Source organism: Mesocricetus auratus, unplaced genomic scaffold (assembly GCF_017639785.1).
Source record: "Mesocricetus auratus isolate SY011 unplaced genomic scaffold, BCM_Maur_2.0 Super-Scaffold_100007, whole genome shotgun sequence".
NCBI lineage: Eukaryota > Metazoa > Chordata > Mammalia > Rodentia > Cricetidae > Mesocricetus > Mesocricetus auratus.
Genome location: NW_024429191.1, coordinates 74,831,652 through 74,845,046, shown reverse-complemented (window position 1 = coordinate 74,845,046; position 13,395 = coordinate 74,831,652). Strand labels below are relative to the sequence as shown.

General features: G+C 52.7%; 1 protein-coding gene and 1 long non-coding RNA gene across 3 annotated transcripts; one reads left to right on the top strand and one right to left on the bottom strand.

Moving 5' to 3' along the window:
• Nucleotides 1–1,491: 1,491 nt before the first annotated feature.
• On the top strand, nt 1,492–3,023 carry LOC121141479. The gene is made up of 2 exons (XR_005878418.1): nt 1,492–1,616; nt 2,668–3,023. It is a non-coding gene; the product is annotated as an uncharacterized LOC121141479 (long non-coding RNA).
• Nucleotides 3,011–13,288, bottom strand: Sp6 (Sp6 transcription factor). 2 transcript variants are annotated; one of them, XM_040749581.1, is made up of 2 exons: nt 13,173–13,288; nt 3,011–6,330 (listed from the first exon to the last, which is right to left on the bottom strand). In XM_040749581.1, exon 2 carries the CDS (start codon nt 6,271–6,273, stop codon nt 5,143–5,145), a length of 1,131 nt encoding a protein of 376 aa, XP_040605515.1. In that variant the 5' UTR covers nt 6,274–6,330; nt 13,173–13,288; the 3' UTR covers nt 3,011–5,142. The 2 variants fall into 2 exon arrangements, with proteins under 2 accessions (XP_040605515.1, XP_021086197.1); XM_021230538.2 differs by lacking the exon at nt 13,173–13,288 and adding an exon at nt 8,396–8,603.
• Nucleotides 13,289–13,395: the final 107 nt, after the last annotated feature.

The window sequence follows — 13,395 nt, the reverse complement described above, 5'->3', positions numbered from 1 at the left end:
TACAGAAAAACTATCTAGAAAACCCCCTGCAAAAAAAAAAAAAAGAAGAAAAAAGAAAAGTTACTTTGAAAGGAAATTTAGAAATGTCTATTCCAAAAATGTGATATCTCTACCCTCTACATGCAGTGAAAATGAGATAGCAAAGGAGAAATCTGGGCTAAGAGGAACACACAGTAGGGTGAAACTGTATTCCAACCTCAAAAATTTCAGGCTTTCAGTTCATTTTCCTCTATGAATCATCTCTGTAGCCATCACTGAGGAAAATGCATCTCATACATTTATGCTTCTAAGGCCTCTGGGAATTATTTCTAGGGGTTACATGGAGTCTGTAATGCAATAATCTTAATTCTTGCAATACATAAATGAAGTGCATTCATGTGTGTGCCTGTGTGTGTGAGTGTGAGCACATGGGCATGCATTCTTCAGTTCCTCAGTTTCTTCCTTTCCTTTTCTTTTTCTTTATCTTTTGTTTTTGTTTTTTGAGACAGGGTTTCTCTGTGCAGGCCTGGCTGTCCTGGAACTCACTTTGTAGACCAGGCTGGCCTTGAACTCACAGAGATCTACCTGGCTCTGCCTCTCAAGTGCTGGGATTAAAGACATGAGCCACCACTGCTTGCCCACATTCTTCAGTTTTTTAGTCTCGGGGAATGGGGATGTAGCTCCGTTGGTAGAGTACTTTCCTAGCATGCATGAACCCTGGATTCAGTCCTAAGCATTGCATAAACTGGGTGTGGTGGAGAACACCTGTAATCCCAGGAGGATCAGAAGTTCATGGTATCCTTGGTTACAGAGGGAGTTCAATGCCATCCTGGGCAGGAGTGTCTGAGTCTAAATAAATTTGTTTTTTAGCGTACAAATTTTCCCTGTCTTTCTCACTAGGATTGCATCTTTGGAATTCAAGTTAGGATGCAGCTGAGGTCCTTTCTAATCTTTAGATACCACAATCATCTGTGGCTCCAGTCCAGGGTTTTTGACGCTCTCCTGTAGACTCTAAGGGCACTGCATTCATGTGGTGTACATACATATACGCAGGCAAAACATTCATACACATGAAACTATTTTTGTTTTTCGAGACAGGGTTTCTCTGTGCAGCCCTGGCTGTCCTGGAACTCGTTGTAGACCAGGCTGGCCTTGAACCCACAGAGATCCACCTGCCTCAGCCCCCCACGTGCTGGGATTAACAGCCATGTCAAAAAAAAGTTTTAAGAGACATTTCTTATATTGTTTTCTGTGACTTTATTGATTAGTTCTAATAGTTCTTTGGTTTTGTTCCTACGATTCTTTTTAAATTTACGTTGCTGGTATTATCCATAAGGCAGTAAAGGATTGTTGGGGACGTTAAAGCTGCTTCAGTGAGTCTTGGACGTTGTACCACCTCAAACCTCAAGGCTGTACCTGCTTACAGTCTTGAGACAGCATTCGGGGCGCCCTGCGGAAAAGGTAGGTTCCTCATCCACACTTCCCCAGATGTCCGCTGGGGGGCGGGACAGGCCGAAGGAGGAGGCAGCCGGAAAAGCAGAATGGTGAAGACGGCCGACTCCAAGCAACCCCAGGCTTCCTTCCGGGGCTGCCTTCGGTCACGTTTCCACTTTTGACTTCATTCACCCGCCCTAGAGGTATTCTACTTCACTTCTCTGGTTAGGAGAAGAATCAGAGAGGTCAATCCAGACGGGATGATTCCTTCCCTCTCAGCCTCTCCGCTACAGCCCTGCTGGGGTGCCACTTCTGAGGGGCCATAGGTGACCCTGGGTTCCCTCAGGAGGCCCAGGCCAGCCAGGCAGCATTGCAGAGGATCAAGCATGCATCAGAGCCCCACCAAAGGCCCCTGCTAAGAATGCAGGTCAGCTGGAGGAGTAGCACGGGGAGGAGGGAGGGCCCTGGCCCTGCCCAGACAAGCCCAGCCGGCCCTACAGCTGCCTTCCTGTCCCTGGGGGCAAATATGGGGAAAAAGAGGGGACTCACCAGGTTTCTGGGGTCTAATTCCCCTAGAACCAAGACAAAGAGGTGCCCGATGGGGTTGTCTCAGGCAGGTCACAGGTAAACAAGGCTCTGAGCTGTTGTGCCCAGTAACAGATGAAAACAGGTGCACCCCCTCTCCCAACCAGTCTGGCTTTCTCCACAGTCCCTAAGTCATCCTAATGCCCCCTCCCAAGTTTCCCTTACACCCTGAGCCCCCAGAACTCTCAGACATGTGATAGGACAGGCCAATCCTAGAAACAGATTTAGTTGGAGAAATTGGGTTAGGGGTTGCAGGGACTAGAAATCCCACCAGGGGAAAACAATACATTCGGATACATAAATAAATTTAAATAAATAAATAAATAGATGGAATGTTGGGAAGGGTGGAAGGACATAATGACCAACCTTGTCCTGAAGAGACAGGAAGCCAAAACAAAAGCCGCTCCCCTGTCACCTTCCAAACACTGGGACTCTGCAGTCAGGAGGCTTTCACTCACTGGACATGACTGGGTACCAGCTATGGGTGGGCATTTCTAGTCTCTCTGAAGACAGCGAGTTCTGTGAGGGTGTGTCTGTACACACTGCCATTTCGTAACCCTGGCAGGTTTCTCCCTTTGAGTAGTAGTAGCAACCTTTCCCTCATACTTTCCAGCTGGGCAGGTGCCCATCAGATATCGGGGCTGCCTTTCATCGCCTTGTCTCTGATAGGGATCGTCCAGGGTGAAGAAATCGTTGTCAGTCACCCCCACCTCACCGGCAGCCAGAGGGACCGGCTGACATGCATGCTCCCATGGGGGTGGGGAGAGGACTTAGAAGCAGAATACGGAAACATCTGGAAACCCCTCTCCACGGATGAGTACCAGAGACTACTGATCCAGAAGCAGTCTTTCTCTCCTTACCCCTTCCAGGATAGGCTCAGATGCAAGCTCTGACCCAACCAATTGAATAGACGTGATGCTTGCCCAAGGATCCCCTACCAGTCCTCACTGTGGAGGGACAGAGGCAAAAAAAAAAAAAAACAGGGCTGTGCTGGAAGACAAATAAAGCAAGATGTGGTTGGTTGATGACTTTATTGTTGCATAAAAAACACAGGCTGTTTCTGCCTCCTCCTCCCCCCCAGGTGGGTTCACAGCAGTTAAAGAAAAAAAATCCTACATTTTCCTCTAGGGGGGGGCTGCCTAGAAGGGCAGGCAGCTGAGAAACCTAGATTGATAAAGAGCAGCCTCCCCTGCAGATCTTAGGGTTCAGAACTTCTATAAGGGGCAGCATGCATGCCCCCACACCCATGTAGGAGTTCCCCTAAGAACGGTCACTGGAAAAGATTGTCTTGGTAGCACAGGGAGAAGGGTGGCTGGTTTCGATGGGTGGAGGGAAAGCATCCCACACCCACGGTGGCCTTCTTCCTCCCCCTCCGTACCCAGCCAGGCATCCTGCAGGCACGACCAGCTTTGCCCTAGCCCTCAGCCTCCTTGTAAGAATGAGGGCCTCTGGCTAGGTTAGCAGGAGGTGAGGAGAAGAGGGAGAATACAGAAAGAACCTTATGCTTAAACTACCTCAGGCCCCTGAGTCCCACAGGGAGTCACCCTGTCCCTTTGAAGGAGGAGCCCTTTCTACACAAACACATATTCCTACCCAGATCCCAGCCCCTACTTCCCAAACAGCTCCCAGTCCTGGGCTCCAGCATCCCCAATGGCAGAAGAGACACTGTGGGTGTAGGCCCCAGACCATGGACGGGGTGAACAAGATGGGGTCTCAAGAGACCCCAGGCTCAGTAGAGAAACACATACATACATACGTACAGATACAGACAACACACACACATGCACTCACACCCTAATTATTAAATAAAATACCCTTTGCTTATAACTTAAAAGTCAACACACAGCTATTCCCTGCAGAGGGTTCTGGGTGGAGAGAAGAGAGAAAGGAGAGGTCGGAGGGACTCAGGCCTCTACCTCAAACCTGAGAGTGCCCCCACCCCAGGGTCCTGCCGTCTGCCAGGCAGAAAACTACCTTCCCCACCCTGTGATCAAACCCAAATGTATCTCTAGCATCTAAGAAGGGGACAAAGAAACAGCTTCCTAGAATCCCTTCCGGTGGGTAACTCTTCATGTGGAAGGGGATTTCCCCCTGGGGGCGAAGGAAAAGGGGCTCTGGAACCATGGAGGGAACACGGAAGGGTCCAGCTGAAAAGAAACGGCAGGGGCAGGGTCCTCCACTGTAGTCCCTCTGCTAGGACAACCCCAACAGTCGAAGGACTCCCCTCCCTTCCATCCATCCCCAAAGGGAAAGCTAAGGATGGAGACCAGGGGGTTGGGTGGGTGGGGTACGTGAGTCTGTGTCAACTCTGGAGCTGGTGGCTGACTTTAGAAAACTATCTAGGGTAATGGATGGGGGAACGGAGACTACTGAATTTGGTTTCTTTTAAAAGTTCTAAGAGTTAAGGACTGAATTAGAGTTGAAGAGGGAAGAATTGGTTAGTTCTTCCATGCCCTCCCCGGCCAAACTTCTTCCATTTTGTAAGAGGGCCGCCCTGCTGGAGCCCTCCCCCTATGTAACTCTGACCTCTAGCTCACAACTCTGGCTGCGAAGCTGTGTCCTTCCTGTCTCTCTTAGACTGAATCTGGAAGGGTTTATAAGGAATTCGCTGAACGGAGTTCTTTCTATAGTAACAACCCTCCAAGCTAGATAGACAGCCCCTTAAAGGGGAACTACCCTAGGCTCCCCCACCTCATCTCTGCTCTCTCTCCGAAAATTTTAGAGGGAGAAGGACTAGCAGGGGGATGAAAGGGACCTAGGCCTTAGGGCGGCTCCGAGGTGCTTTTATGTCCGGGTTCCCAGGAGCTAAAGACATGTCCAGACAGCTACCCCCAACGCCCCGAGCCAGTCTCGCTTCCCTCAGCTCCTGGGACGTGACATTTCTACTAGCCGAATCCCTCCACATGGTGCCCCATCCTAACCCTTCAGCAACTCAGGGGAGGATGAAATAGTGAGAAAACGAGGGACGCATTCAGCTCCTGGCAGCCTAAACAGCCAAATAGCCTCCAATCTAGCCCCAGAAATTAAAAAAAAAAAACCCTAGCGCCCCCTCTCCGTTCCCCACTATCAATAAATAACCACCTTCCCCTCTTACTCAGGACGACCCCCTAAAAAAGATCGGCAGGCATGCGACATCCACGGGGCTCAGTTGGAGGACGCCGAGTTGCCTTCAGCCTCCCGTTTGCCTTTGCCCCCGGGCGGCTCCACTGCGCCACCTGCCTTGGCCTCCCCCTGGGCCGCTGCAGCAGCCTCCTCTTTGGCTCCCTCGTGGGTTTTCATGTGCTTGGCCAGGTGGTCGCTGCGCATGAAGACTCGGCTGCAGACCGCACAGGGGAACTTCTTGGTCCCGGTGTGGGTCTGAAGGTGGCGCTGCAGCTCGTCGGAGCGCGTGAAGCGCTTGCCACAGAAAAGCCAGTTGCACACGAAGGGTCGGTCGCCGCTGTGCCACCGCAGGTGCGCCTTCAGATGCGACGTCTTGGCGTAGGCTTTCCCGCAGCCTGGAATGTGGCAGTTGTGCAAATGCTTCTTCTTGCCCCCATCGGGCCCGCACGGAGCCCCCAGTCGCTCCGCCTCCAGGCAGTTGGGGCAGCGACACACGGTCTGCCCTGAGCTGCGGGGCACAGACCGCCGGGAGCCTTTGGGTCGGGCCGCCGCATCCAGACTGGAATCCAGACCTTGGGACTCTGGCGCCGACGCTTCCAAGGCCTTAGCCCCGTCGGGTGGCCCTAGGAGGTGCTGCCCACCCGCGGCTGGGAGGAGGTGATGCGGGTGCGGGTGGGGCGGCGGAGCACAGAGCTGGTGGTCTCCGACGTATCCACCCAAACCAGGCTGAAGCGCCCCCGGGTGGCCAGGTGAGGTCAGCGCTCCTTGAGTATGGGGGAGGTCCATCCAGCTGGTGCCGGGATGTAGGTCCCACCAAGAGCCATCTTCCGTGCCTGGGTGAGTCGGCCGGAACCACGATTCGTAATGATGTGACATGTCCGGCTGCAGGAGCTTGGAAAAGGGTCCCGGAGCCAAGGGACTGTCACTTTCCAGGTCCTCGCAGGTTACCCGCGAGGAGGCCCCTGGCAACTCATAGCCCTGTGAGAAGTCTACCTCCGGGCCCAGCGGGAGGCTCTGCAGCTCTCCAGGCTGCAGCGGGGAGGGGTAGTCCCCAACCTCCGGGCTCGTGTGACCCTGGTATGTCTGGAGAGGCTGCAGGTCTAGGCGCGGCGGTGATGCGTGAGGGGCGTCGGTGTGCTGGCTGCCCAGAGAGCCACAGACAGCGGTTAGCATTGCCGGGATCCGGGGTGGGGTGAGGGCAGGGACGGTCAAGGGCACCTCAGGTGGGACCTAGAGGAAGCAAAAATGAGACGTAAGGAAGACGACCTGTTACTTTCCCTCCTAACCCAGATCCCTTCCCAGCAAAGGGCTCCTTCCGAGCCCCTACGAGGAAAAGAGGGGCATACTTCAGCGTGGAGATTACAAATCAGTTAGAGCTTGGGAATACTAGGAAGGAATGAGGATGTGAAAGTCTATCTAGTTCAGGGCACAGAATGGCCTTTCCTCAAGTGACCCCGCCCTCAGGATTCAGCTCATCCTGGAGTGGGGTTGGTCCCAATGCCCCCAAAACCATCTCTACACAGCTTCCTGGGCATATTCCCCTGCGAACCCGCCGCCAACCTAAATGGATAATCTAGATTCTTCTAAGCCCCAGCCTAACTCTGGACACAGACAGAGCAGGGATATGCTTCTGGCTGCTTGAGGTAATTTGTCCTTCAGAAAGCCCAGAACAGGTCCCGAGCCTTTGGCCAAAGCCAGTCACAGAGCTGCTGTGACGACATGGAACAGCACTTAATCTCTCTAAACACTCCCCTGCTCCATGCCTAGCTTGGTTGGCGCTGCCCCCCAAACCCACTCTCGCCCAACACCCACTCCTTTCCCTCCACATGAAGCTGGGAGGGGTCACCAGAGAAAGGAATCACCCACAGAAGAGCTCCTTAGAAACTCAGAAAAATATAACCGCTGCTCCTCTATGGAAGGCAGCATGGGAGTTTGGAAGAGATGGGCATCCCTTATCCCTGAACTCCAGGGAAAGCACTGGGGAACTTGTAGAAGTTCCTTGAGCGCTACTGCTCTGAGCCTGCTCATATTTTAGAAAGCAGAGTGTGGAGCAGTGACCAGAAACACGTGTTCATTTAATCAATCAGTCAACCAGCATACACCGTGCAGCGCCTCTGAGAGACAGCTCTCTGTCTTAAAACATTGGAAACCTAAGGCCCAGCAGGAACCTGGCCTGGGTGTGGTGATGGGAGCCTTCAATCTAAGCACTCAGGAAACAGAAGCAGAAGAATGCAGTCCCAGGCCAGCCTGGGCTACGTGGCAAAAGAAGGATAGGAGAGAGGGAAGGGGTGAGGTAGATAAAAGAAGAGAAGGTGGAGAGGCTGCTGAGCATGGTGGGGACTGCCTAAGAAATAATCCCATCACTCAGGAGGCTGAGACAGAAGGCTTCTGAGTTCAGCCTGGGCTCAGAAATGAGACCCTGTTTCAAAAACAAATTCAAGAAACCTTAAAACCTCCACCGCTTTCTCCACCACAAATCTATGACCCGAAGGTCCCAGTCTTCTCTCCATCTCTCCCTAGAGCCTAGGAATCTTGCCTATGTGTGGGCTCGTGTGGTCAGTGATTTAGGGCCTTCCCCAAGCAGGGCTCAGCTGACCCTACCAACCTCCCGACTCTGGGAGCAGGGAGGTAGCATTGATAGTCTGGGAGAGGGAGGGAAGAGGAGGACCCGGGTGCCTACTCAGGCTCTGGCAGCCTTACCACAAGAAAGGAACAGGGTGAAGCAGCAGGAATGGAGCCTCGGGCCGGGGCGGGGTAGTCCAGAAGGGGTTGGGCTGGAGCAGTGAGGCCTGGGACCCTAATAGCTTTTGGCGCCTGGGAACTGCCCCGGGGTCTGGGGGGATGGGAAGGCTAAAATGACCCAGGCTGCAGCAGAGAGGCCTCTCTGGACAGAGAGCTTGAGCCCAGGCCTAGAGTGCAATGACCTGCAATCAAGGTTGCTCTAAAAGAGAGCGAGCACGTCGGCTCCCCAACTCGAGAAAGAGTTGGATGTCCCACTGGATGTCTGCCTTTCCCGATTCCCAGTGCCCAGGCGGTGGGGACTTCCGTTCAAACGTGGTTTTCAGTGTTACAGTCCTCCGGTTGTCCCAGTTGCTCCAGTTTCCCCAGTTCCCAAACTCCCTTGGTCCCTCCAGTCCCTCCTGTCCTCCCGGTTTTTCCTCATTCTGGACCCTCAGCCCCTCGGATCCTTTACGACCACCCCCCATGAGGCCAGCGCAGGTGCAGTGTGTTCCGAGCTCCTTCCCCTCGGATCTCCGCAGCGCGCGCCCCTGGCCGCGCGGACCCGGGCTCCTACCTGGCGGTTGCGCTCTGGCTCGGGGCACCCGCAGGCTGGCGCGCTACAGACGGGCGCTCATGGACCCTGCGCGCTGACCGGCTCTCGGCGGCTTGGGACAGGGGCCGAGGGCAAGCAGGGGCTGCGACCAGACCTGGCGATCGGCGGCGGTGGAGGTGGTGAGAGCGGGCGGGAGGGTGGAGGGCGGGCGGGCGCCGGTGAGCGAGTAAGCGAGCGAGCGAGGCCAGCTCTGCCCGTGACTCACCGCGCTCTCTGCCTTCATCCTCTCCCCTGCGCTCCTTTTTCCCCCGAACCCGCGGCCCCGCCCACCTCACCTGCGGCCGCCTTTAACCCTTGCGGGCTCGGCTGGAGGCGAGGCCCAACCCGGCGCGAGAAGGGGGGCGGGCGAGAAGGATGGCTAACCAGGCCATTTCCCTCCTTCTCCCTCCTCCTGAGTCCCCACCACTCCTTGAGTTGGGAGTTTTCCCCATGTTCAGAGACCGTTCCAATCCCGTGGACATCTAGCCGGGAGCTGGTTCGGTCAGGCGGGGGGACACGGCTCAGACCCGGGATGAGACGAGGGACCGAGAGTCCTGGGAATGCTATCGAGCCTTCCTTAGGGCGCGTGTGGCTATAAGTGCTTTTGACCCACGCGACCTGAACTCGCAGTGCTAGAAATGAGTGGAAAGGAGACTTGAAGACCAAGTTTCGGGCCGGCCCACCCCCAAGCCTAGGCCATGAGAAGGGTATTTTAGCTACACCGCTACTCTCCCTCTACCACCACCACGCGCTGAACTTTCCCCTCCCGTTTTCCCGAGATCTTCCCCTCTATCTGGCGACTGGGCTTTCTGGGTGATCACCATCCCCTCAATGTCTTCCGCAGTCTCTCGGGTCCCCAGATCCTCTCATTGTACTCTCTCCACCTTCCCTAAAGCGGCAAGCCTGGCGCCATCGAAGTCCGCCACGTAGACCCCCGCCTCCCCCTCTCCGGGTTGCTCAGCCTGTACGAGGGGTTGCTGCGGTACACTTGGATGCGAGGGCTGGGCAGGCACCTGAATGTCCCTGGGAAGGAACATGTCAGCTACGGATTGAGCGAGCCTTTTTGCCACCGGCTCTTTCCGAGTCTCGGCTGGGTATCTAAGTTTAGAGAAAGGTCTTGGATTCCTTGGAGGAAATAAAAGCGCGTATGCACAGCCACATTCTGGTACATTTTCAGGGCATCCACGGCGCCACTCACCTAAACAAAACTCTAGATCCGAATTGGAGGGAATTTTGAGATCCCTACCTCGAACTCAGGTGGGTACCAGAGTTCCCCCCAACTCGCTGCGCCGATGGCCTGACAAGAAGTAGTGTCTTCCCTGCCGCCTCCCAAGACCGAGAGTTGACCTCCCTAGTGACCCTTTCGACACGGAATTTCTGAGCGAGCGATTTTCGTTGTTTCGTCCCTTATCGCGGCTGGCTTTCCCTAAGCACTCTTCACAACCAATTTCCGAGAGTTCTGTAATTTAGATTGATTTAATCTCGCCACTAAAGACTCTTCTTTCTCTCTTTTTCTCTTTGCTTCTTGAAGCTGGGTCTCCTCTATAGCCCAGGCTGACTGGGAAATCAGTCGGCTGATCATACCGGCCTCGACTATGCAGCAATCTTCCTCCTCAACCTCCCAACAGGTGTGAACCACCATGCCCGGTTTTCAGTCCTCATTTCTCCGGGATTAGTTTACCTATACCCTCTGTTTGATACACACCTAACTGAATCCAGCAGTCTTCTGACCATCAATGGAGTGTAACTTCCCCAAGCGCGCACGTGTCCCTAGCGGTCAGCGCTTTAGCTATGTGAGCGAACACCTTTGTATTTTCTAAAACTGGAGTCCTTCTCTCCCGGACAACCTGGGTACAAGCTGTGAAGGCTTAAGCAAATCCTACCCAAAAGGGCAAATTCCGCGAGGCCCCTGCTAGAAACAGAATAAACCCTTAATCATTTTAAAATAAATTTGTTTCCAGAAGCACGTACAGATTAAAGTCCATTCAGAAAGATATTTGGACTAGAGGTTCACACACCTAAAATCTGGCCCCAGCGCTATATCTTTTACACTGGCCTAGAGGACTAGATTATTCTGTGCCTCCGTTTCCTCAGCCGACCTGGAGGACTGAAGGATGAGTGAGCATTTAGAGCTTAGAGCCGATGACATGTCAGGAAGAGACTGGTGATCAACCAGGACCCAGTAGTGTTCTTCCCTTTTGCCCTTAGGACTAACTACACAGCAAAAATTCTTAAGAATCCTTTTGGCTCTTTGTCCAAATTCACACTTTTTATCAACACTGATTGTCCACTCAATCAACCTCCCAATCCTAAGCAGTGGGGTTTGCATCTAGTTCACAGTTACCTCCAGAGCAGAATTGGGGGTTCACAATGTGGGGAGTAGAGCTGCTGGAGCAAGACTGATCAGAACCCCGGGATTCTGGTCTCCCCAGCTGTTTGGAGTTAGTGCATCTACAGCAGGAGTGGTTCTCAACCCCCCCCAGGGTCTCGACCCTGGGGGGTAGAATATCAGTTATCTCGAATATCAGATGTTTACTCTAAGACTCATAACCATAGCAAAATTACAGTTATAAAGTAACAATGAAATGACTTTATGGTTGGGGTCACCACAACACGAGGAACTGTATTAAGGGTGGCAGCGTTAGGAAAACTGAGAACCACTGGTTTCTGTTCTTCTAACCAGGCAGGCATGAACTAAAGCTAGGGTCAGCCTGAGACCCCCACATCCATTTATAGGTATCAGACTGCCTTCCTTTCCCAGTGCTGTCCATTTCTCTTGGAAAGCAACTAGAAAAAGAATGGCAGAAACCTCACCCCAGCTTCCTAACTTTAACACTGCCCCATCCTGAAGCAAAGACCCCACAATTGCTTGTGGTTCATCAGCATGAAATTCAACTGCAGGGAAGTTGCTCCTGGACCTCATAGTCATTTGGTCTCTCTGCTCTCCTTCCTCCAGACAACTTGGAGCTCATCCTTCTGCTTCCAACTCATTCCACTTCCCACTTGCTAGATCTTCTCCTACCAAATGATAGTTGTGATGTACTAACTTGACTGCCGAGGTCACCGTAGCCCATGTTCTCTTCCTGACTGGAAACTGAACTGCCATCACACAAACGGAGATGTGCTCAGGACCCAGTTCACTTCTATTCTTCCTTTCATTCTCTCAAAGTCTTAGATTTCCCAAGTCTCTGTCTCCTATACCTGCCAGTCCTCATCTCAAACTTCTTTTATAGTAAGCTATTCATTTTGTGCCTGTGGCAGCCTCCTTGGCTGGTGTGCTCATCAGAAACAACATTTCTTTATTAAGCACCTACTATGTGTATTCCAGATACTAACTTCCCACAAACACCTCTAATTCTCATGAGCATGCAACAAAGTAATTATTATTATCATTCCCATTGTACAGATGAGGAAGCTGGGGATCAAAGACGTTAAATGACCTGCCCAAGATTACAGAGATGCTAACAGATAAAAGGTAACTGAGTCCAGATAGGTAAGGCTCCAGAACCCATATCTACCTGCTATTCTGTCTGGTTTCACTATGACAGAAGTGGTGGCCCTGGAACTTGCTCCCCTGTGTCCCTAAAGTGAAAGGAACAACATTCTTAACAGACCCCCATGTCCAAGCCACTGACTTCTTGTGTCTGATAGGCCAAATTGATCCATCTTGAATTACTGGAGCAAATCACATTCCACACAGGTGTGCCTTTCCAGACCCCACATTACCTATAGTGATGGCTGGAGATGCAGCCCAGTAGAGTACTTGCTTAGAGTAAGTGAAGTCCTGGGTTCAGTCCCCATCGCCTATTAAAACTGGATGTGGTGATGAACACCTGGAATCCCAGCTCTGGGGAAGTAGAGGCAAGGGGCTCAATAATTCCAGGTCATCCTCAGCTATACAGGAAGCTTAGGGCCAGCCTGTACTACATGAAACCCTGTCTCAAAGGACAGCATCAAAATTGTTCTAACAATTAAAAATGTCTGATCCAAGTACTTGATAGGAAAACTGAACCCCTCAACAGGGAGACACAGAGTCTCACAGCAAGCTAGACCCATCTCCTAACTCCTGGGTTCCTAGTTACTCGCTATTTCCTGCTCCTCACTCCCAACTTCACACTCTGTCTCCCAAACTTCAAGCTGGCGACCCTGGACACCAGCACTTTCCTCCTGTCTCTGTCAACAATCCCAGATTCCCAGAAAACCAGCCACAGTCCAGATATGGGCTCAAGTAGTTTTATTTAACAGTCATTGAGAGTGTCCTAGGGCCAAGTGCTGCACTGGGTACTGATTCTCTGAAAAATCCAAATATCACTAGGTTCTGTCATCTGTTTTTAGTCTACAGAATAAGCACCTCTCAGAACATCATGTGTGTGAGTGTGTGTGTGTGCGCGTGCGCGCATGCCTGCATGCACTGTGTGTGTGTGCGCGCGCGCGCGTGTGTGTGTGTGTGCGCGCGCGCATGCGTGCACGCACTGTATATCTGTTCATATTTACTCATACTTTCTTTCAAACTGAAGTCCCCAGCCTTGAATTCCTGCCCTACATCTTGCCCAGATCTCCGCCCAACCCATTCCAAAGACTTCCCAGGGATCCTCTTGGGTCCTCCCTTCCCCCACATATCTCCTTTTTATCCCCCCCCCCCCCCCTCAACTGAGAAAGAATCAAGCTCCCCAGACCCGTCTCTATGGGCTCCTTAGAGTGCAGACCTGGTCTTCTCTGCCGAGGTCCCCTGTGCTAGACAGGGAACAGCCTTTCTTACCAGTCCATGGAGCCCAGAGCTGGCAGCAGCAATGAGGGGCAAGCGGAGTGACAGGAGAGCCAGGCTTTATAAAGGAGGCAACAGTCAGAGCCGAAGAGGGAGGTGGGAGAACAGGCAGGATGCTGCCAAGTCCTCACGGCCTCAGAAGCTTTTAGGATAATCCAGGAAGCAGTGGCCTGATTCTCATGGGGGGAGTGGTAGCGGGTGAGAGCTGCCAGGAAGG